The sequence below is a fragment of the Rhinolophus sinicus genome, chromosome 14 (genome assembly GCF_057876585.1).
Source record: "Rhinolophus sinicus isolate RSI-liver-muscle chromosome 14, RSI-T2T, whole genome shotgun sequence".
Lineage (NCBI taxonomy): Eukaryota > Metazoa > Chordata > Mammalia > Chiroptera > Rhinolophidae > Rhinolophus > Rhinolophus sinicus.
In genome coordinates, this window is record NC_142514.1 from 16752264 (window position 1) to 16773869 (window position 21606).

The following is a 21606-nucleotide window of genomic DNA, read 5'->3' on the forward strand; positions in this document are numbered from 1 at the left end:
ATAGTAAGGCTAAGTCATTGGCACTTGTTATTGGCAGTTATTATCTCATTTGATTGTTGCAACAAGGAATGAGACCAGAATCCCAAAGCCCAGTTTACAGATGAGGAAATGGGCTCAGGGGGGTTGTCACGAGTCCAAGATGACTTAACTAAGCCTGAATTCAAGCCCAGGTCTAACTCTAAAACCCATACCTCTGCCCACTCCACCACTCCACCAGTTCACAGGGAGGGGAGGACATTCCAGGAGAGGGGACAAACACTGTCAGAGGGGAAACTCGCGAAGAGCCAACCAAGGTGCTGTGTGTGGGTGCCAAGATGGGACGGATGGGAGAGGAGGCAGAAGAGAGGCATGAAGGCCTTGGATGCCAGGTCAGCGTGGGGAGTGGACTTTATGCTGTCCGCAAAGAGAGCTGACCTAGGGTTCCATGACTCCCTAGCCCACACTGGAATCTCCCCTCCTAGGTCACTCTGTAATGAAAGCTCGTCACCTAATGTCCATGTCCTTTGAGGCAGGGCTGGGCCTGGAACACAGGTCTCCTGAGTCCCAGCCAGAGCTCACTTCTCACCCAGCTTCCTCCTTCTCACGACCTCCTTCAGGCTGTGCTGTTTGCTCAGAACCTGGGCAAAGAGCACAGAAGTATTTATTTATGTCACGGCCAACCCTGCCTTCTGGAGGCCCCCAAGGGGTACCTCACAGAGAAGTTCAGTTATATAACCCCGAGTTGACACAGCAGAAAGGAGAAGGAAATAGATTATAATTATTCTTTTTGCTCAGTCGTGGACACATTTTGAAACTGGATAGCTTGACATTTTCCTCTCTTCTTCTTCCTCTCTCACCTATTGACCTGGAGTCTACAGGGATCTTGGTGGTTCTAAATTAGTCGCTGATTTTAGCCTTAATGCTGGTGAGACTGGGTGTTTGGGAAGATCTTCCTAGACATGGGGGGAGAGAAATGAAATATATTAAAGGAATGCTTTGTGCCAAGCACTCCTCCAGGGGCTTTATATTCATTATCTCATTTTACCCAAATAGCAACCCTATGATGGAGATCCTGTTTTTTTCACCTCCATTTTACAGAAAAGGAATGGAGGCACAGAGAGGTTAAGTAACTTTCCAAAGGCCACCCAGCAGAGCCAGGTCAATTTGGCTCTGACACTCTTGGATTTTCAAACATCTCACACAAAATCCATAACACAGGGATTCTGGAGAGAGCAGACGTCTTAGTGTCACATCTGTATCGCTGTGGCATGCTAGCTTCTCCCTATGGAGTAAATTCCCAATTACCCCAATACGTCTGTCACATCTAACCTCCACTCTGGCCTTCCCTGGACACTCAGCTCCACTGCTTGGGGACCCTCACTGTCTCATTTCCTCACCAAATCTTACACTTCCCTTCCTGAATGTGCTCATCCCCAATTGCTGCCCTTAGTCTTCACACCCACTGTTCCTCCCAGCTAGAATGTTACAAAATCCCAGTAAAATAATAATAATAATAATAATAATAATAATAATAACGCTCATTCATTGAGCAGAAGCTGTGAAGTTGAGTGGTTAAAAGAGTGAACTCTGGAGTGTTCTGCCTGCGTTCCACCCAGTTCCACCCCTTTTGCTGGCTGTGTGACCAAGGGCAAGTTCCTTAACCTCTCTGGACCTCAGTTTCTTCACCTGTAAGGTGGAGATAGTGATACCCACCTCACAGGTTTGTAATGGGATGAAATGAGTTATAAAATAAAAATATAAACTTACCTGTACAGTTTTTATAAATGTGGTTGCCACATAGTGATTATTAAATGTTTATTCCTATCATTGTGCCCTCACAATGGAACAGACTCTAAATCAGATTCCCTGGGTTCACAACCCACCTCAGTGGGTGACCTTGGACAAGTTACTTAACCTCTCTAGGCCTCAATTTCCACATATAAAAATTTTAAACCATAACATGTGTTCTAGTTAAGGTGGAGAAGACAATCAAACATAAAGAATTTAGTAGAGGGCTGGGTGCTTAGAACCAAGTAACTATGAACTATTCATAGATTACTGGGATTCAGACCGAGGTCACTCTGACACCACAGAGTGGTCACATGATGCCACTCAAGGCAGCCTGCCCTCCCCCCAGCCCTCTGCTCTGCACCCTCTCCCTGTCTGAGCTCCACAGCACTCAGGGCCTTAGTGTCTTAGTGTCACCCCTGCATCATTGTGGCAGCCAGAGGTGGTGGGAAGGCAGGAGCCAGATGATCTGGGCGTGATCCTTGCTCATGCTGAGTTCAGCCAGCGATTATTGAACACACACTGCTCATTCATTTTAGCCAGTCATTTATTTCATTCAGCGACTATGCAGTCACACTTACCATGTCCCAAGCAGTTCTTGGGGTGCTAGGGATTCAAAAGGTGAATTAAAACTGACACAGCCCCTGCACTCATGGAGCTCAGAATCTGGAGTGGGACCCAAACCGTTTATCAAATGGAAGATGCTAACTACAACCGGTGGTGAGGGAAGGACACGGTGCTGTCAGCGCACAGCACAGGCATTTGAAGTAACGCTTGGGTGAAAGTATAAGTGTCAGTAGGTGAGGCAATAGTATTCTGGCATGTGCAAAGGCCCTGTGGCAGGGTAGGAAGGACTGACAGGGCTGAGCTCAGGCAAGGATGAGACTGGAGGGGTCTACAGCATCCAGAATGTGTGGGACTTTTTCACCATCCTATGTCCCAGTTTGAGATAGACTTGAGGCCCCTCCAAAATGTTTTAATTTCTTTTAAAATTGAGGGAGGAAAATCCCCAACTTTTTTTTTTGGAGGAGGGGATGTTTCAATTTTTTTCTCACACCAGAAAAAAGAATGTTTAGCGCCCATGAAAATTTATTATGGTGGGTGGGGTCCCCTAAAGTCATGATGTGGTCCTGACCAGTTCTTCATTCGAGGATATTTATTGGGCAAGGTGCTTTCTATCAGTTCTTATTTGATCTTTACAATCTTACCTAATTATACACAGATTTTCTTTTTTCCTCAGATGAGGAAAATGAGGCTTGTGGAGGGTAAGTAAATTTCCCACGACAGTGAGTTTAGAGGTAACAGATATGGGATTTGAACTCAGGTTCAACTGACTCCAAACCCTTTTCTTCACTACACCACACTATTTGTAAGTTTATCATTTTATTTATTTGAGTCCCCACAGTATAAGGGTGAGACAATCACCCCCATTTTAAAGCTGAGGAAACTGAGGCCTGGAGAGGAGAAGGCGGTACCTTGCTCACAGTCACTTGGCTAGTTAGTAAGGGAGCCGGGAACCAGCCCCTTCTCCTGAACCCTCTCTACTGCCCCGCTGCTCTGTCCAGAGTCTTTCCTGCCCCCCTACTATCTCCACCTTCCACCCTCACCGTGGCCACCCTCACCGCTGCCACCCTACACCCTTTTGTCAGGTTTCCCAGCCCATAGAGGGGCTGCTTAGGTCTGTGAAACATGTACATCCCACTTCTTAACAAAGCTGGGGCTGGCACTGCCACCAGAGAGGGAGGGGAGAAAAGAGAGGCTATGGGCCAAAGTGAGAGAAGGTTTAAATGAAACCTTGGGTCCCCCAGACAAACATCCCTCTGTATCTCGGGGCCTATTGTGACTGGCCAAGGGCCAGCTCTCACCGCGGAGGCTTGAACGGCTGGGATGGTTTCTCCACCTCCTGTCCTCGGCAGCCCAGCGCCTGCCAGGCCTGAGGTTGGGCAGGAAAGGGGAAGGGTGTTTCTCTGAAATGGAGGGTGTGGGAGGCAGGCAAGCCTTGGGGAGGGTGAGGGGCCAGGTTCTGAACCAAACCTAAAAGCTGGGAGAGTCACAAGATGGAAAGAGCGTGAGGGAGAGGTCACTGGGCCACAGCTGTGCATTTTGCCGGAGAACAAACTGAAGTCCAGACAGAACAAGTGACTTTCCCAAAGGTCATACAGCAAGTAAGTAGCAGAGGTAAGACTTGAACCCAGGACTCCTAACTTCCAGCCCAGGGTTCTTGCCCCCCACATCAGGGCTCTCTGGGGGGGTTTCAGTGGTGACTCTGTTGAACAGGTGAGATGATGAGCTCCATAGACCAGGACCTTGAGACTCAAAGTAAGAATGTCACATGTTAAGATTATGGAGTACTAAGTTTCCTAGAATTTCGTATTCAAGTACAGATACTTCAGACAGAGTTTACATCCTTCACTCATTAATTACAAACACGTTGAGGTTAACCAAGCCCTTGGAAAAGGCGGAGGGAGTTGCAGAGCGTCCAGAGCGAGACCACTGAAAGGTCAGTGCTAGAGATAAACTCAGATTATCAGATAACCTGGCCTTGGCCTTTTTTTTTTAAGGAGGGCGCAACTCACAGTGGCCCATGCGGGGACTGAACCAGCAACTTTGGTGCTACCAGCACCAAGCTCTAACCAACTGAGCTAACCGGCCACCCAGGCCTTGGTTCTTAATAAGGAAATACCCAAGAGCACAGGGTACCTGGTACCAAGGAAATTGCTGGTGCTCATTTATGTTTGTTTTTTCCCTGCACTCCCACACCCAAATTTTTTCCCCAGAATTTTACAGTTGCCTTCTCCATGGTGTACAAAACTCAATTATACCTACGTAGTCTCGCCTTAATAGGTGGTAATTAGAAGTAACTCAGGAACCTCAGTCTGTGCTTTTTAGAAACTCAGTGCAGTTACATCAGCAAAGTGATGGAAAGGAAAGCTAAGGGGGAAAACACACGGGCCAGGTGGGATCTCACATCTCACTCACCAGCTGGTGCTCCTTCCTTCAGGTTTTGTTTGGTTTTGTTTTTTTCAGCTTCAGGTGTACAAAGCAATGTACTAGTTAGACATTTACACCCCTCACAAAGTGATAACCACCCCCCCGCCCCCCCAAAATCTACCACCCCTTTCACGTATATAGGGGTGGTTTGGTTCTTGCTATTGTTGTTACTGATCTTGTTTTGAATGAATCAAAAGGAGTTCTCCAAAACTCACCAAATAAATTACTAATGACATTTCTCTCTTCATCCCCCTGGGTGGTCTTGCTGGTCCTCAGTTTCCCCATTTGTAAGGAGAGCGCTGTACGCTTAGTAGTTTTCAGACAGGGTTCCACAGAATTCTGTGATCACAAGGGGTTGCCCCCGAGGGCCACCACAGAGGGTGTGGGGAGTAGTGAAAGAGATATTGTGGAGGAAAAGAGAGGAGTTTAGTTTTTCTATCACATTCATTCCCCAAACGCCAATAGAAAAGTAGATCCCTTTACAGTCTGGACAAAACATCAGAAAATCTACTGTTTCATTTTTCTCTTGGATGGTGGAATCCCCTTGCACCTCCCTCCTTCCCCCAGTGGGATTGGTCACCCCCAGGTTGTTCCAGGGCACTGCTGGTCCCTGGATCCTGTGCCCTTCTCGTGCTTGGTTTTCTCATCCACTTGAGCAAGGCCTATCATCTAGGAGCTTCCTGGGAAAAGGTGCATGGTGTGGAGTGGATTTTTAAAAAATCTTCGCATGCCCCTGTGGGGATAGGGCCAGGAGTACAGTTTCCAGGCTCTCACCCTCACGTGGAAATGTGTTCACTCAGGTAGTAAATGGCCATCAACTGTGATTGGATGGCCATCAGCTGTAACCAGTGAGCCATTGGCCACTAATATAATTGCCATGGCTACACTAGCAGAAAATGGGGGTTAGCAAGAAGATGGTGGCTGAGCTAGCAAGCATGGATTGCAGTTAGCAGGGCAGATTGCAGCTAGCAAGTGGGGTTGGTTGGTTGGCAGAGAAGCGGACGGCAGGTTGCAGGTCATGTGGATCCTGCTTCCTGTGTCGCCAACCCAGCCACCAGCGAGACTATAGTGGTATGACTCCCTTATCTATGGCTCCGTGGGTGTTCCTTTTTGGCCTCGCCATATCCTGCGTTCTTATGTGGGAAGCAGGACCAGAGACCCCACATGCCACCGTGCATGACAGCCCCAAAATGCCATTCTTGTACCTTTCACTCAATATTTAATTTGGCTGGCTGGATATGTATAGGCTGGACATGTACAGCAAGCCACACTTCAGAATTTTGGAGAGTTGTCTCAGCTTCTAGTGCTGCTGCTGTCAAATCTAGTGCCGTTCTGATTTCATCTGATTGTTGATTCTTTGTACGTGACCTTAAAAAAAATAAAAAAAAAATCTATGGACATGTGTGGGATATTCTCTTCATGCCCTGTGTTCTGAAAGGTTATGATGAGCTTGTCTTTTTTATTCATTGTCCTGGGGACTCAGAGGGTCCTCTCATTGTGAAAATTTATATCCTTCATGTCTGGGAAATTTTTAGGTATTATTCTTTGTTAATTTCCTCCCCTCGATTTTCTCCATTTAATCACTTTTGGAATTCTTATTAGGATGTTGGACCTCCTGGAATAATCTGTTTTCACCTACTTTATCTTTTTTGTTCCACTTTATGAGACATTTACTCGATTATTTTTCCCACCCTTCTATTGAATTTCTTATTTCTTTTGTCATTTTTTAAATTTCCTAGTGCCCTTTCTCGTTCTCAGAATATTCTTTTCTCATAGCATCCTGCTCTTGTTTTATAGGTGTAGTATCTTATCTCTCTGAGGATGTTTTCTTCTGCTCTTTATATTGTCTCTGTTTGATTTAAATGCCTCCACCTGTTCATTTGTTTTGTTTGCTAACCCTTCATCATGTTTGAGGCTTTTACCCACAAAGGTCTGTTGACCCTTAGCTATCTGTTCCTAAGGCACTAAAAAGCTCATTGAAAAAAAAAGTTAGGTTAGTTCAGTTGGTTAGAGTGTGGTGCTCATACCAAGGTTGCTGGTTCAATCCCCATATGGGACACTGTGAGGTGCGCCCTCCTTAAAAATAAATAAATTAAATAAATAAATTAAAAAATGAAGTACTGAAAAAAAGTTAATGAGAAGCTCTGGGTGTGGGGGCTGGCTTGTCAACTAGCGACTTCCCCATTGGCTAATTGGCAGGAACCTGGCCTTTTCATTGGAGAATCCTCTAACATCGATCAGTATCTGTCCCTCTGTTTTCTTTGGCTTCTCAGCCTCCCCAGAACCTCATCTCTAACCTCCTGCCAGGAGGTTAAGACTGGCTCTTGGAGTTCTGGCTGCCCAGGGGGTTAAGAGGAAGGGGTGAACCCTGCAAAGAAGGATTTAGATTTTCCCTCAGCCGGAGATTAACCATGCCTTCTGCAAGGCCCTTCTCCCCCTTAGTCTCAAAGTCAAATGTGCATACGAATGGCCTGGGGATCTTGCAAAAGCGAAGTTCTTATCCCGCAGGTCTGAATGGACCCCAGATTCTGAGTTCCGACCAAGGGCCTTGGAGTTGCCACTGCTGCTGATCCCAGGACCACACTTCCGATGGCCAGGCTCTAGGACAGCCAGGGTCCAACAGAACTTTATGCACTGGTGGACACGTTCTAGACCTGCTCTGACCCAGAGGGAAGCCGCAGGTCACAGTGGATGTTAGCACTTTAGATGTGGCTAGTGTGACTGGGGCACTGAGCTTTTAATTTTATTTAATTCTAATTAATTTTTGTCTAAGTGTAAATGGCCACATGTGGTGGTCCTCTTGAGCAGTGCAGGTCTACCTTCTGATTTACTCTGCAGCGTGTGGACTTGGCATATTCTACGGGGTGGAGAAAGCTTGTGGCAGGGAGGACCCAAGGAGGGGATGGAGCTGAGCTGCAGATTCCTCAGCATCCTGACCTTTGGTGGCATCGGCTGCCACTTATTTCTGAGTCTTCCTGGGGTTTTGTCAATGGGATCAGCTTTTGTTGGTTTCCTTAGTCTGCAGGTTTGGGCCTCGGCCTTTTCCAGGCTGCTACGTCACACTCAGCCATCAGCTCTTCTGGCTTTCAAACCCGGATTGGCCTCTCGAGTCCTGTGGTTGTCTTCTTTCCCTTTGGCCTCGTGGATTTCCGTATCTTGATTCCTCTACTGTCATTCGTGAGGGGTTTCAGGAGGAAGCAGAGATGAATGCTTATGTTCCATCTGCTATGTTTAACCAAAAGTCCCTCCCGTATTTTTTTCAAAGAAAAGGATAGATCTCAAACTTTGTTTCTCCCAGGATGAGGCAAACCTGAATTTATCCTGTCATTTTCCCCTGGGCCAGGAGATTCATCCCCAAGTCAATGCAGAGCCGGAGGGCTCCTGGAGGAGCTCAAAGGCTCTGGTTGTCCGGGGAGGGGAGAGCCTGGCTAACCCACACAATGTGGTTTACCTGTTCTGTAACAGGGTGGATGGGCTCCTGGAGGTGCCAGGTAGCTGAAGGGCATCCTTACACACCAGAACGGGGCAGGGAGTGGACTTACAAGATTAAAGACCTTCTCATCCCTTAGCAGGGAGGAGATTTGGGAAGGAAAATTTGAGGATGGTTACCAGTTCACTGGGCAAATAAACCCACAGATTGGACAGGATCCTGGCTGGTGGGGGCTGGGGTGCAGTGGTCCTTAAGGACAGGACGGATACAGATGTATGTAAAGTTAGATTGGAGGTAGGTGCTGAGGCTTGCTGGGCAGAGAAGGAGCCAGGCCTGCCCAGTAGCACCCTGAGCCCACTCTCCACACCCCTGCTGCAACTGGCCCAGTGTCTCCAGGACTCTTTCTCTGCTCCCCTCTCACAGGACTTCTCACGTGCACCTTCTAGATCAGTACTAGTGCCTACCACTCCCGGGATGTGTCTGATCCACCACAGTGCCCCCCACAGTACCTGCCTATGGGTTATGTCTATTCAGGCAGGGCAGAGGAGGCAGGAGTGTGTTAAGAGTACAAACCCTGGAGTCAGACAGATAAGGGTCTAAATCCTATACATTAGGCTGAATAATGCTTCCCCTACACACACACACACACACACACACACACACACACACACACACACGAAGTTATCCGTATCGGAATCCCCTGAATCTGTGACTGTGTTACCTTACATGGCAAAAGGGACATGGCAGGTGTGATTAAGGATCTTGAGATGAGGAGATTACCCTGGATTACCTGGGTGAGGCCAATGTAATCACAAGGTTCTTATAAGAGGAAGGCAGGAGAGTTAGAGAGAGAGGAGATGAGAGATGATGGAAACAGAGGTCAGAGAGAGAGAGAGAAAGATGCTACACTGTTAGCTTGAAGATGGAGGTGGAGGAGGGGCCACAGGCCAAGGAATGCAGGTGGCCTGCAGAATCTAGAAAAGACAAGGAAACAGATTCTCCTCCAGACCCTCCAAAAGCTAATATGGCCCTGCCAACATCCTGGTTTTAGGCCATTGAGACTGATTTTAGACTTCTGACTTCTAGAACTATAAGAAAATTAGTTTGTGTTGTTTTAAGCCACTAAGTTTGTGGTAATCTTTTACAGCAGTGATAGGAAACTAGTGCATCCTAGCTTTGTCATATATTAGCACTGAGACCTTGGGCGAGTTACCTAACCTCTCTGAGCCTCAGTTCCTTCATCTGGAAAATAGAGATAATATGTGTGAGGAAATATATACGTGACACTTAGCATGATGACCAGTGCATAGTAAGCACTTGATGAACGGTGGCCATTGTGTTTGTCATTATCATTGTCATTACTGGTTGTCTAGCCTCAGATGTAAGTACAGACTGGATATTTCCTTCTTGTCTAGACTTCCTTGGGTGGAAAGGATAGGAAACTGTCAAGAGACCAGGCCTATAATTCTACTCCAGTGGTTCTCAACCAGCGCTGATTTACCTCCTAGAAGACGTCTGGAAACGTCTGGAGACATTTTTGTTTGTCACAACTAGGGGGCGCTACTGGTATCTAGTGGGTAGAGGCCAGGATGCTGCTAAACATCCTGCAATGCACAGGACAGGCCCCCAAACAATTATCTGGCCCAAATGTCAGCAGTGTCATGGGTGAGGAACCCTGCCATGCTCTGAAAGTTTGTTGAACCTCTTGGGACTCTGAATATCAACAGGTAGACAGAATAGTGAGCAGAGTCCTAGCCTAGCAGGGCCACTGACTCTTGGAGTGTCCCAGGAATATTGCTTACCTCCTGGTCAGCGTGGACGCAGAAGATCTGAGTTTGAGACTCCCCTCCTCCCCTCAATTGCTAAAAGACTGAGCAAGTCACTTAACCCCTCTGAGCCTCCATTCCTATCAGCAAAGTGGATAAAAAGACCCACCTTGTTGTACTGACTAAATGAGAAAACATGTGGGAGCACAGAGCCTAGCACTTTGTCAGTGTCCCCTTAAATGTTAGATCCCTGTAGAATGGCAATGTGGAATTATTTGCTTCTGACATATTCATTTAGGGGCATAAACTCTAACTGTGCCTTTTTTCCCTTTGGGAACAGTGGGACCCCTGGAGATTTACACAGGAGCTCAGGTGTAGTTTGAGGACCCTTGTGAGCTTGGCGTGGGCCCAAAGACCGAGGGGCAAATGGAAGCCACAAGTCACATTCCAGCTTTTGGTCAGATTCAACCACGACGCCCACAGGTCTCGTCTTCCCACTGACTCTTGGCACAGCCTGTGCCACCCTTTTGGCACTAGGCAAAAATCAGCCTTGTGACCACTTTCATCTGGGATTTTTATTTATAATCTTAATAAGTGGAGCTTAGATTTGCATGTCTTGGGAGCTCCTTAGGTACCTTTCTTTACAATGTGGGCCATAAAAACCAGAAACAAAGGCTGTTCAAGCCAGAATTTGGCAGAGAGGGTAAATAAGACTTCATATGTGGTGAGCCTAGAACCCAGACTTCCAGATCTGCAGGCCACGGCTTTTTCATAGGACTTCCATGTGGTATTGATTAGGCACCTCTCTGTGATCAGAGCTGGGCTAGACATGAGGGGGGATGGTCCCCAATAATTATTTTTTGAAGGAAAGATCCTTAAAGGAAACAATTCCATTTCTCATCTGGTTTGAGCTCTAAGGAAGTGACCCCCACAGCCCTTATTTAAATCCTCTCAGTGCCAGGTACATGGTGAGTACTGGTTGAATGAATGACAGGGCAAACGGACAGAAGAACAGGTGGGAAGTAAATGTGCATGCATGGATGGGTGGGTGGGGGTGTGAACGAATGGGAGGATGCAAGGATGGATGGATAAATGAAACAAGGAATGTGTTCACTAATTTCTGGGAACCAACCACAAGAAACCTATATTCGGCGTGTAATTGTGTATGGCCCCAAGTTGAAGGGAGCATTAAACGAATTCAGACCCCACCTTTGAAAGCTGTGACACACAAAGGCAGGGCAGATGGAATGGGGTAGATGATGTGGAACCCAACAGGAATGGAGAGTGTAGGAGGTGGCCATTTAAGATTCGGGCAGACTTGGGTTACTACCCAACAGAGTGTTTGGAGGTTTGTTTCAAAGCATCCCATATGCACTACTGCTGCCACGGCAAAACCGTCTGTGGAGTTCTCTTCTGTTTGTTCCAGTCTCAGCTGCCTTCCAGGAAGGATTCCTGCCTTCCGGCTAGAAATGCTCTTCTCTCTCCTAACACCCCCTAAGGCAGTATCTACAAAGAAAGCCGAGCTTTTGGAAGATGCTGGTTCTTGAGTTAAGGCAACCCTGGTCTCCTGGTTCTCACCCCAAGTTCTGAGTCTGTGGCTTGCTCATCCCTTGCCCACCCAGCCGCCCCTGCACCCTACCAGTCCCATTAGGATTTTCACCTTCCTGAGGGAGGGTTCACTATTTCCTCTGTCTCTGCCCTCAATAGAGATGAAGGAGAAGGTTGAACCCTGCAGAAGGTATTGTGAATCCCTCCTCAGTCCCCTCCTTTGGACACCATGCTTCGTGGTCTGGCTCCCTGACCTTTGGGGTCTACCTGACCCCAAAGCTGTTGCTGGATCAAGAGCTCCTAGACAATGTGCTCTGTCACAATACCGTCTCCTGAGGGCCCACATCACCAAGGTCAAAGCTAACAGGAATCAATGCAGAGCCCACACTTAAGTTAAAAAAGTCATTTGCCCAAAAGCATAATGGAGACCTAGTTACCTGGCAGCCCCTCATCATAATATTGTCACCATTTATAAAGCAGCCCCTATTACCTTACATTTCCATAGCATTTTGCAGTTTAGAAAGCCCTTTCACTTACTAATTTTAGGGCTTTGATTACCATAAATAAGCATAAGAAAAAGTCTGAAAAAGGTTTGGGGGCATATCAACAGGGTGTGTATAAGTAGGGTGCTGTGGCTGCCTGTAAAACTAATGAGCTATTTGTTTGCATTAATCCAGTGTAATATCAATGGGGTTTATGCACAGCCACTGTGCTGACTATATTACATGTTTTCTCTCATTTAATTCTCACAACAAACCTATGGAGTTTTTAATTTCTGTTTTACAGATCAGAAAACCCAGGAGGTGACGAAAGTTGACCATAGTCACATAGCTAATAAATAGTAGAAATCAGGCTCGGGGCTGTTAAGTATCAAGAAAAGTCTCATTTCAGGCCCCGTCTGGAGTCATGTGTCGGGTTTGGGGTGCTGTATTTAAGGGAGGCACTGACACACAGGACTATTACCCTGAAGATTGTCTGAAGGAGCTGAGAATATTTATCCCAGAGACGAAAATCATCAGAGAACATACAATTGCCATTTTCAAGGGCACAAAGCTTCTCTACTTAGATCTCCTGTGGGGATCCCAGGACATTTACCAACCATTTGTAGGTTGGTTGGAATATATCCAGCAATCTACAAAAAGAAATATACTACAACCAGCTGCTATCGCCACCTATTGGTGAGAGGTAAAATGGAAGTGCTGATAACCAGCTACCATAACTGCTCCATCCTTGGAAGTTTGAGTTTCACCTTTCATACTTTCAAACCTGACAGTTGTCATGTGTGAGACAGCAGATGACTCTTGTGGGAAGTGAATTCAAACCAAGGGGTGAAAATCTCAAGGAGAGACATTTTGGTTCCAACATGGAGGTTAATGTTCTGTTAATTAAAACATCCCAATAACTCATGGGCTGCTAGGGAGTAGTGAGGTTCTTGTCTGTGGAAGAGACCAAGCCATGCTGAACCTCCCATCTCTCAGATGATTGGGAGAAATCGATGGCATTGTTTTGGTGGGTCCAGGGCATTCATGGGTTCCCTACTCTGAGTTACACTTGGCCATTTGAGTAGGGGTCGGTTGGGTTTGGCAGTGTCTTTGTTGTCTTATCCAGGAAGAATTTTTAGGTTAGGTCAGAGGGAAGGAGGGTACCACTGAGGCAGAGCAATAGGGGGGATATTTTGGACAGGTGGGTCTGGCAACATTTATCTTCTAGATATGGCACTTACACTTGACCAAGGGACACAGAAGGGTGGCTCAGTGAGTAAATGGTCATGACCCACATCACTTCCCAAACTGACCTCCCACTCAAGGTCATTTGTAAACAACCCACAGTACAATAGTTCCTTGTAGATTCTGTAAATGTGATTAAAGCTCTGCTGAAGACAGAGGTTCAGAGTGTGGCCCAGGGCAGGGGCCAGTGAGGTAGGACCAGTCAGGCTCAGGGGCCTGGATGAAGGGCGCTGGGTCTCTCTGCTGCGTCCCAGCCTGTGTGCATTTTCTATCAAAATCCAACACTGATTTGAGCCCTGGGTGCTGGGCCATTTCTACTTCGTGCATTCACTGGGAGGATGTATGGAAAAGGGGCTGTGGAATCAAATAGGCCTAGCTTGAATACTAGCACAGCTACATATTCTTAATAGCTTAGGTTGATTCACTCTACTCTGCGCCTCAGTTTCCTCATCTGTAGAATGGGCACAGTGATTATATCTTCCTTACCAGATAGATATGAGGATTAAATGAGAACTCCCACATAAAGCGCTGAGTGCAGTGCCTTGCGCATAGCTGTTTATTATTATCATTATTGTTATCATCATTACTAAATTAACCTCGATCAGAGAAAACCAGCCTCACCCTCCTTGTACACTACCCCCTATTCTATAATGATGGGCTCTGGTCACAGGCATGCTAGATACTGAAATCCCCCTACTGGACCTCACTTGGTTAACAAGACTCGCTGGGCCCCCACACATGAAAACACCCACATCTTTGGCCATCGCTGTTCCACCACCCTCCCTCCCACCTTCTCTGATGTGGCAGGAACAGAGATGTAATTGAGAGCCCTCAGTCCTGAGATGAGGCAAGATATGCTCTGAGATTGCTCACTGTTCTCTAAGAGAGTGGCTGGGCTCATCTGCAAGGGAATCGCACCTGGAACTCAGGAGCTTCCCAGGAGGCCATCCTGAAGGATTTGCTGAGGGGCCTGTATCCTGGTGGCCTTAGGTGGCTGCATTACTGGTCAGTGTGTGTCTGTGTGCCTGTGCGTGTTTCTGTAGTGACTTGTCACAGACCCCCGTAGATGTGTACAAGGGGCAGGGTGGTGCAGTGGGAAGCATGCAGGCTTTGAAGTTTGCACGGCCTGCTTATATGCCAGCCCTGCAGCTTCCAGGCTGTATGAGCAGGGAAAGTCAGTTTTATATCCCCAAGCCCTAGGGTCCTCATTTGAAACATAGGGAGAGGAAAACCTATTTTACAGCATTTGCTAATTAAATCAAAGTGTGGATTAAAAATACCTGGCACAAGGTCTTGCCACATGGCTGGCGTTTGGATGGTGGCTTCTGTCATTTTTGTGCATGTTGGTTTAATGACGGATGTGTCTACAGGCAGGGTTTAGCTTGTCCAGTGATTATGCCCTGTCTCTCTCACTAAGTGACCCTTGATTGGCGGCCACCTATTTGCCTCTCTTTTCTATTTTTTTAAAGGGAACCGGAGAAAGCATTCCTGGTGAGTCTTCTCAGCTTGATATTGGGGGGATAGAACAGATGGTTTAGGCAAATACATGTTAAAACTCTTTATATGCAGGGATGGGGAACAGTGGCGGGGGGTAAGGGGCAGCACCTCTCCGTGGGGGTGAGGGGGAAAACTTTCATTCCGTATTCTCATATTGGTTCATACGTACTTGTTTTTATAGAAAGATTTTTTTCTTATTTAGAGCTCCAGAACCACCACTCTCTAATTTAACTCAGCAAATATTTACCACTACCCGCTATAACACTAAGAGCTACCGTTTATTGAGCACTTGAAAGCACTTTCCATACTTAACCGCTAACCCTAATCTCCCTTGGGAAAAGCTGCCTCATTTTACAAATGAGCAAAGCAAACTGGGAGAAGTTCAATTACTCCCTCAAGTACTTCCCCTGCCAAAGGTAAGAGCATCCAGATGCTTTATCTGGGGAAGGTTGGAGGATATGAAAAAGAACGAGAAATAGCCTCTACCCTCAAGGACCTGACAATGAACATGGGAAGTGAACTGCCAGACAAAGCAAGTGAGATACACGCTGTGGTGTGTTCTTTGCAGAGCGCTGCTGTAGGAGTGTAGAGGGCAGACTGGCTAATTCTGTCTGGGCGGGAGTCTTCCTGGGGTGACTGAGCTGTGTCTTGAAGGATGTGTTTGTTGTTCATTTTGGAGGGGGAGTGGGCAGTGGAGCATGGCCGACCCAGGCCTGTTTGAGGAGGTTGGGACACAGGAAGTCCAGCCAGGAAGAAAAGTTGGCCAGTGTGGGGAGTTCAGAAGGCAGAGGTTCGGGTGACTCCTTGCTGGGAGTTCTGAGGATCTGCTCTTCGGGAGGAAGGGACCGGCAAGAGCTGGAGGTTTCAGGCAGGGCCCTAGGCTTGAAGGAGACCAGAGGAAGTGAAGGCGGAGCCCGTCCTATGGACCAACGGCCTGGCCACAGAGGGTCGTTCTCAGGCTGCGGCTCCTGTGGGCAAGGCTGGCCACAGCCACCAGAGCCCCCAGCTTGGCTGCCGTTGACCTTACCCCAGTGGAGGGGTGTTTCCATCAGGAGCTGGGAGGGTGGAGACACTGCAGCCCAGAGGTGGGGGCTCTCGGGAGAGGCCCACTGTGGGGACCTGGGGAGGCCACAGCATGGGCCGGCCAGCCCAGAGACAGCAAAGACCAGGAATGATGGGGGATGATGGAGTGGTCCGTTGTCACAGCAGTTTGGCATCGGTTGGTATGAGAAGCTTAAAGCCTGGAGACAGACGGTTGAAATAGCCCATGAAGGGCTTTCGCTCCATCCAGAAGATGGAGCGATTGTGGTGAGGCCTTATGGCTTCTTAGGGTTACAAATAGGCCTGGATCATTCTCTTGGTGGAGATCCTTCACCAACCTCCAAATTGTCAGCAGCTGGACTAAAAGCTTGGCCACTCTGAAGCAGAGAAGTGAAGCTTGTTTTGTTTCCCTTTTTTTCTTGATGCCTGTAGTTCAGAACATTTATTTATAATATCGTTGAGCTTAGAATATAATTCTTAGTGGGGGAGCTCAACATCTGTTCTGGTGGCGTGACATTATATTAAGGGCAAACCCCTGGCTCACTCCTCACATGGAAGATTACACGATTGTGAACTTTGATTCCTACTGGTGTGCAGGGAAAAAAGAATATGTTTGAGTCCAAGCTCTACATCGTCCTAGCTGTGTGACTTTTGTTGTTTCACTCAACCACTCTGAGCCTCAGTTTGCTCAGTGGCAAAGTGTGGATGATTGAGAGAATTAGATGAGTTGATGTTTTGTGCGAAGGCACCCGGGACGTAGTAGATGCTCAGCACACATTAACTCTCACCATCGAGGGCTTTGAGCAACCTGGCCTTCGTTCTCCCTCTCACCCCCAAACCACACCTGTCCTTCAAGGCCCATTCAAATTGATCTCCTTGAAATCATTCTTCACAACTCAATGGTTCGTGTCACTGATGACTTAAAAATCATAGTTAATTTTTTCATTGGCTTTTTTTTTTACCCCCTTAGAACATAAAACTTTTGAAATCAGGAACACCATTTCAGGCATCGTGGCGGGGTAACGAAAGGCCCACTAGCATGGGAGGCAAACGTCCTGGGTTAAATCCTACTAGGTAAACTTGGGGCTCCATGTAGCTTTGGGGGCTTCAGTTTCACCCCTGAAATGGTAATAATAACCTCCTTCACACAGTTTCTAGAAGATCGATTTAGATCTGCATGAAACCTATTCAGGAGGAGGTTAATAAATGTTGTTGAATGGAATTTATTTCAACTGCTTTGAAAAATGAAGGTCTTTACAAATGTCAGACATTATTTTTAATTCCCCATAGTATATAGTAAAGGGCCCTGTATTTAGTTGCTGCTAAAAGAAACTGAAGGCTTGAATATTCTCCAATCATCCAGATAAAGGCCAAAAGAAGCATCATGCAGGGATTATAAAGCTTACTCTGATTTGAAACAAAATTTCATCTTTATTCTTACCAGGATCGAGATGACCACAGCCACTCCTTTGGGGGGTACCACCTTCTTCTCATTGAACGTGACCAGAGAAGAAGACTTTCTGTACAAGAGTAAGGTCAACTTGGCTTGGCGGCTGGGGGAGGGATGGTGGGACAAGTGTCGCGGTCAGCTCCAGGTGTAGAGGTCAAGAGCTTGGCCTCTGGAGAAAGACTGCCTGGGTCTCAGTCTCACTTCTACCGTTGCCAACTGGGTGACCTTGAGCACGTGACTCCACTGCTCTGCACCTGTTTCCTCATCTATAAATGGGGATATTAATGAAGCTCCCACATAAGGTCAGAGTTCAGAATAGCCTAGATGCATGCTAAGTACTTATTGTATATTTTCATTATTACTATTATTTTCATTAGGGACTTTTGGGGTCTAGAGGACAATGGAAATTTGAATCTTTTGTAAGATATCCTTAAATGAGTCACCTTAAAGTGTAACTACTTTCATAGTATTTTTGCCAGGCAAAAACATCCATCAATTCACGAAGGAGTAACTGAATGTAGGTGGGAAGAGTTAGCGCTGGGGAGACGTTTGCCAGGACGTTTCCCCAGCAGGAAAAATGTGAGGAGCACTCTTCAGAAAACCAATTGATTGTATTAGGGAAAGTTTCAGTCCATTTCAGTCATCTCAGCTGACTTGGTATCTACCTTTATGAATGGAGCAGGCCTCCCAATGCACGTGGAGCGTTCCCCCAGTGATAAACAGGCTGTAGCGCTGGCAGGATGCTGGAATAAGGGCAGGGCGTTTCTCTTCCATGTCGCTCTTGGGACAGGGTCCCATGTGTTAGCCCACTCCTTGCTGGGGTGGGGGGGGAGAGACCTAGAAAGGCCTGCTGAGGTATGTCTACCAAGAATAGATAGAATCCCTGTCAGCAGCATGGGAATAATTCTGTTTTTATTTAACTGAAAGTAATGGTTCTCAACTAGGCAATTTTGCCTACCTAGATAGGGTTATCAGATTTAGCAAATAAAAATACAGAATACCCAGTTAATTTGGACTTGAAGATGAACACTACATTTTTTAGTGTAAGGATGAGCCATGCAATATTTGAGACATACTAAAAAATTATTCATTGTCAGAAATTCTAATTTCAATGGGTATCCTGTATTTTACCTGGCAATCCTACCACCAGGGTACAGTTGGCAATGTCTGGAGACGTTTTTTGGTTGTCATGTCAGGGGTGGGAAGAGAAGTGCTACTGGCATCTAGTGAGTAGAGGCCAGCGATGCTGCTGAACATCCTATAATGCACAGGACAGTCCCCACAACAAAGACTTATCCAGCCAAGGTTGAAAAACCCTGAACTAAACTATCATCACTGGACTCCCCAGGAAGGAAAGAAAAACAAGTTACTCCATGATGAATTCCCAACCCTTCCTTCTTTTCTTTCAAGTCTTTCTTCCTAAAAATATTACACATAGTGTTTCTTTTTTTAAGTAAACCTTTTATAAAAGCATTACATATATTCAAAAAAATGCAGAAATCCTACATGCCCAGATGGATGAATTCTCACAAAATGAACACACCTGTGTAACCAGCCGCGAGAACAAGTCCTGGTGTCCCTTGCAATATATCTTTGACCCACCCAAGGGAATCCACTATTTTGACTCTACCACCAGAGATTCATTCTACTTGGTTTTGAACTTTACATAAACAGAATCATATCATACATTACTTTTTTGTATCTGGCTTCTTTTGCTCAACATTACATTTGTATGCACATATTTTAATGGTTGCAACATAATGTGTATATACGTATTTGTGGGCATGTATGTAATAACATATTCTATTTTGTACATATCATTTAAATTATGCTATAATATCTCACGGATCGATGTGTCATACCTTATTGAACCATTTCCATACTTAGAATATGAATAATGTTGTAATAAACATCTTCATTCATACAGCTTTTTCTATATTTAGGATTATTCTCTAAAATAAACTCCCCAGAATCAAATAGATAGGTTTAAAGTATAAACCTTTTAGTGGTTTTTTTACGTTTTCAACATCAATTCTGACAATGATGTTGATCTTAAACCTAAAATTAGAGTTTGACATTGGGACTGGGAGCTAACACTGAAATTAGAACCTGAGATATTAAGCTATAAAGACATCATAACCTTGTTTTTACTAGTGTAAAATTGAAAACAACCTAAATGTCCTCAACAGAGAATTGGTAAACAAATTATGGTACCTACAAACAATGGAGTACTATGTAGTCATCAAAAGTCATGCAGAACAATATGCATTTACATAGAAAGAGGATCAGGTTATTGTTATAAAACAGTATATGGAACATGGTTCCATTTTTATCGAGTGCATATTTTCCATATTTGTAAATATTTCCTTACGATGGATACTCAGTCATAGGATTAATAAATTTTTCAAAAATATTAGTAGATATTTAATATGCATATATACCTATACGTGATCACTTTGGTGAATCTTTGTGTGTATACAGTTGGCCCTTGAACAACCTGAGTTTGAACTGCACAGGTCCATTTTTTGTGGATTTTTTTCAATAAATACTGCAAATGTATTTTCCTTAAGATTTTCTTAATGTTTTCTTTAGCTTACTTTGTTGTAAGTATACAGTATATAATACATAGAACATACAAAACATACTCGTATGTGAATTGACTATTTTATCAGTAAGGCATCCAGTCAACAGTAGACTATTAGTAGTTAAACTCTTGGAGAGTCAAAAGTGATACATGGATTTTCAACTGCACAGGACATTGGCCCCCCAACCCCTGTGTTGTTCAGGGGTCAACTGTAGATGATCCGTGGGTCTTGGGACAATGAGGCTCTTATCCTCCCTCTCGCTTTTTTTGCTTATAGTTATATTTTCAAAATTAACTACAAAAATCACATATTTTATATCATCAAAAAGAACTTGCCTATTTCATAAAAGAAGTTTAAAGTTCTTATCAGCTGTGTTAGGGCTGATAAGAATAGGACAAGGCCTAAGACAGAATTTTGGCAGATGGTGTGCGGAGGACGTGGCTCTCCAAGCCCCACTGGGGGTCAGGGAGCACTGCCGTTCTACATATGCCTCTGTCCTGGGGCCAGCCATGAGTGTCAGCATTCTGTCGTCCTCCCCTTGACCCAGTGGGGATTTCAGGTGCCACCGTAGGGGTCCCCCTCCCACTCTCTGAATGCTTCTCTGCATTTCAGTTTGTATATTTGCCGTCTCCATCCTCTTCTCGTAGGTTCTGGAGCCATCGTGGCTGCCGTTGTGGTGATTGTCATCGTCATCTTCACCGTGGTTCTGGTCTTGCTGAAGCTGTACAACAGGTACAGGATGCCCATGGATTTGGAACTGTCCCTCGATGCCCGAATGAATGGGAACTAACACTGATGGATGCTTGTCATGTGCCCGACAGTATCCATGACTCCCGCGTCCAACGTTCTACCCTTTGTGGGTCCTTTTCTGATATCTGTTCTGCCATAGAAACTTCACAGTGACCACATATTTTTGTACTTGGAGAATTATTTTTTAAATATAATAATGATAATGACAATGAAAACAACCTTGAGCATTGTGGTAAACACCTGTATGTAATTTACAGATAATAGAGGAATGTTTCAATCCTCTTCTCTTGGGGTGTTTTCTGCCAGGCTGTATTCAGTGGACCCCATGAATATTTGAGGTGACAAAAACTGGAATGCATGTACCTGTGACGCCACTTTCTGGAACCAAATAAGAGGAAATAAAATAATATAACTTGATTGCATGAAAAACAAATTTGGTGTTATCACCTCTAATCACAGATTTGCTAGAAGGCTATTCTTTTCAGGGAAGAAATCAAAATAAAAAGAATGTAAATACGACCAAGTCATGGAATACCTGGAGGCCATTTTTCAAAAAGATATTGTAGAAGCGTATTTATTGGTGAGGAAAGTTGTTTACATTCTATTGTCAAAGCTTACAAAACAGTATGTACATTCTAATCATACACCTAGGTTACACATACTCACACCCAAGGAAGGATCAAATGAGATACAACAAGGTGTTAACAACCAGTGTTTCTACATGATGAGATTGCTAGTTAGTCGGTTTTTGCAGTGGAAGGGACTGTGCTTCCTTATTTTTGAGGAGCAGTAAACATACTTTGTTTTTATAATAATATGAATATTATTTATAATGGTAAATAACATACATTAATCTCTTACTATGTGCCAGGCATGGTTCTAAGCTCCTTACCTGTATTCACTCACATACTCCTCACAACAACCCCACAAGGTGGATACTACTGGTATCCCCAATTTTCCAGGCATGACACAGGCACAGGAAGATTAAATAACATGCCCACGCTTACTCAGCCCTAATTGTCAGAGTTGGGATTCAAGCCCAGTCCATGTGGTT

At 45.4% G+C, this 21606-nt stretch overlaps 1 protein-coding gene across 4 annotated transcripts in view; it reads left to right on the forward strand.

Annotated features, from left to right (window-relative positions):
- Window positions 1-21606, forward strand: part of NCMAP (non-compact myelin associated protein) — a 34553-nt gene that overhangs the window by 9009 nt on the left and 3938 nt on the right. The window contains exons 1-4 of one of the 4 annotated variants that reach the window (XM_088790540.1): window positions 14042-14234; window positions 14699-14720; window positions 17212-17297; window positions 20450-20534. In XM_088790540.1, the coding sequence (XP_088646666.1) occupies window positions 17219-17297; window positions 20450-20534 (164 nt within the window). In that variant the 5' untranslated portion in view covers window positions 14042-14234; window positions 14699-14720; window positions 17212-17218. Of the gene's footprint in view, window positions 1-3883; window positions 3933-14041; window positions 14235-14698; window positions 14721-17211; window positions 17298-20449; window positions 20535-21606 lie in introns of those variants that run through there. The other 3 variants (XM_088790541.1, XM_088790538.1, XM_088790539.1) reach the window with 3 other exon arrangements.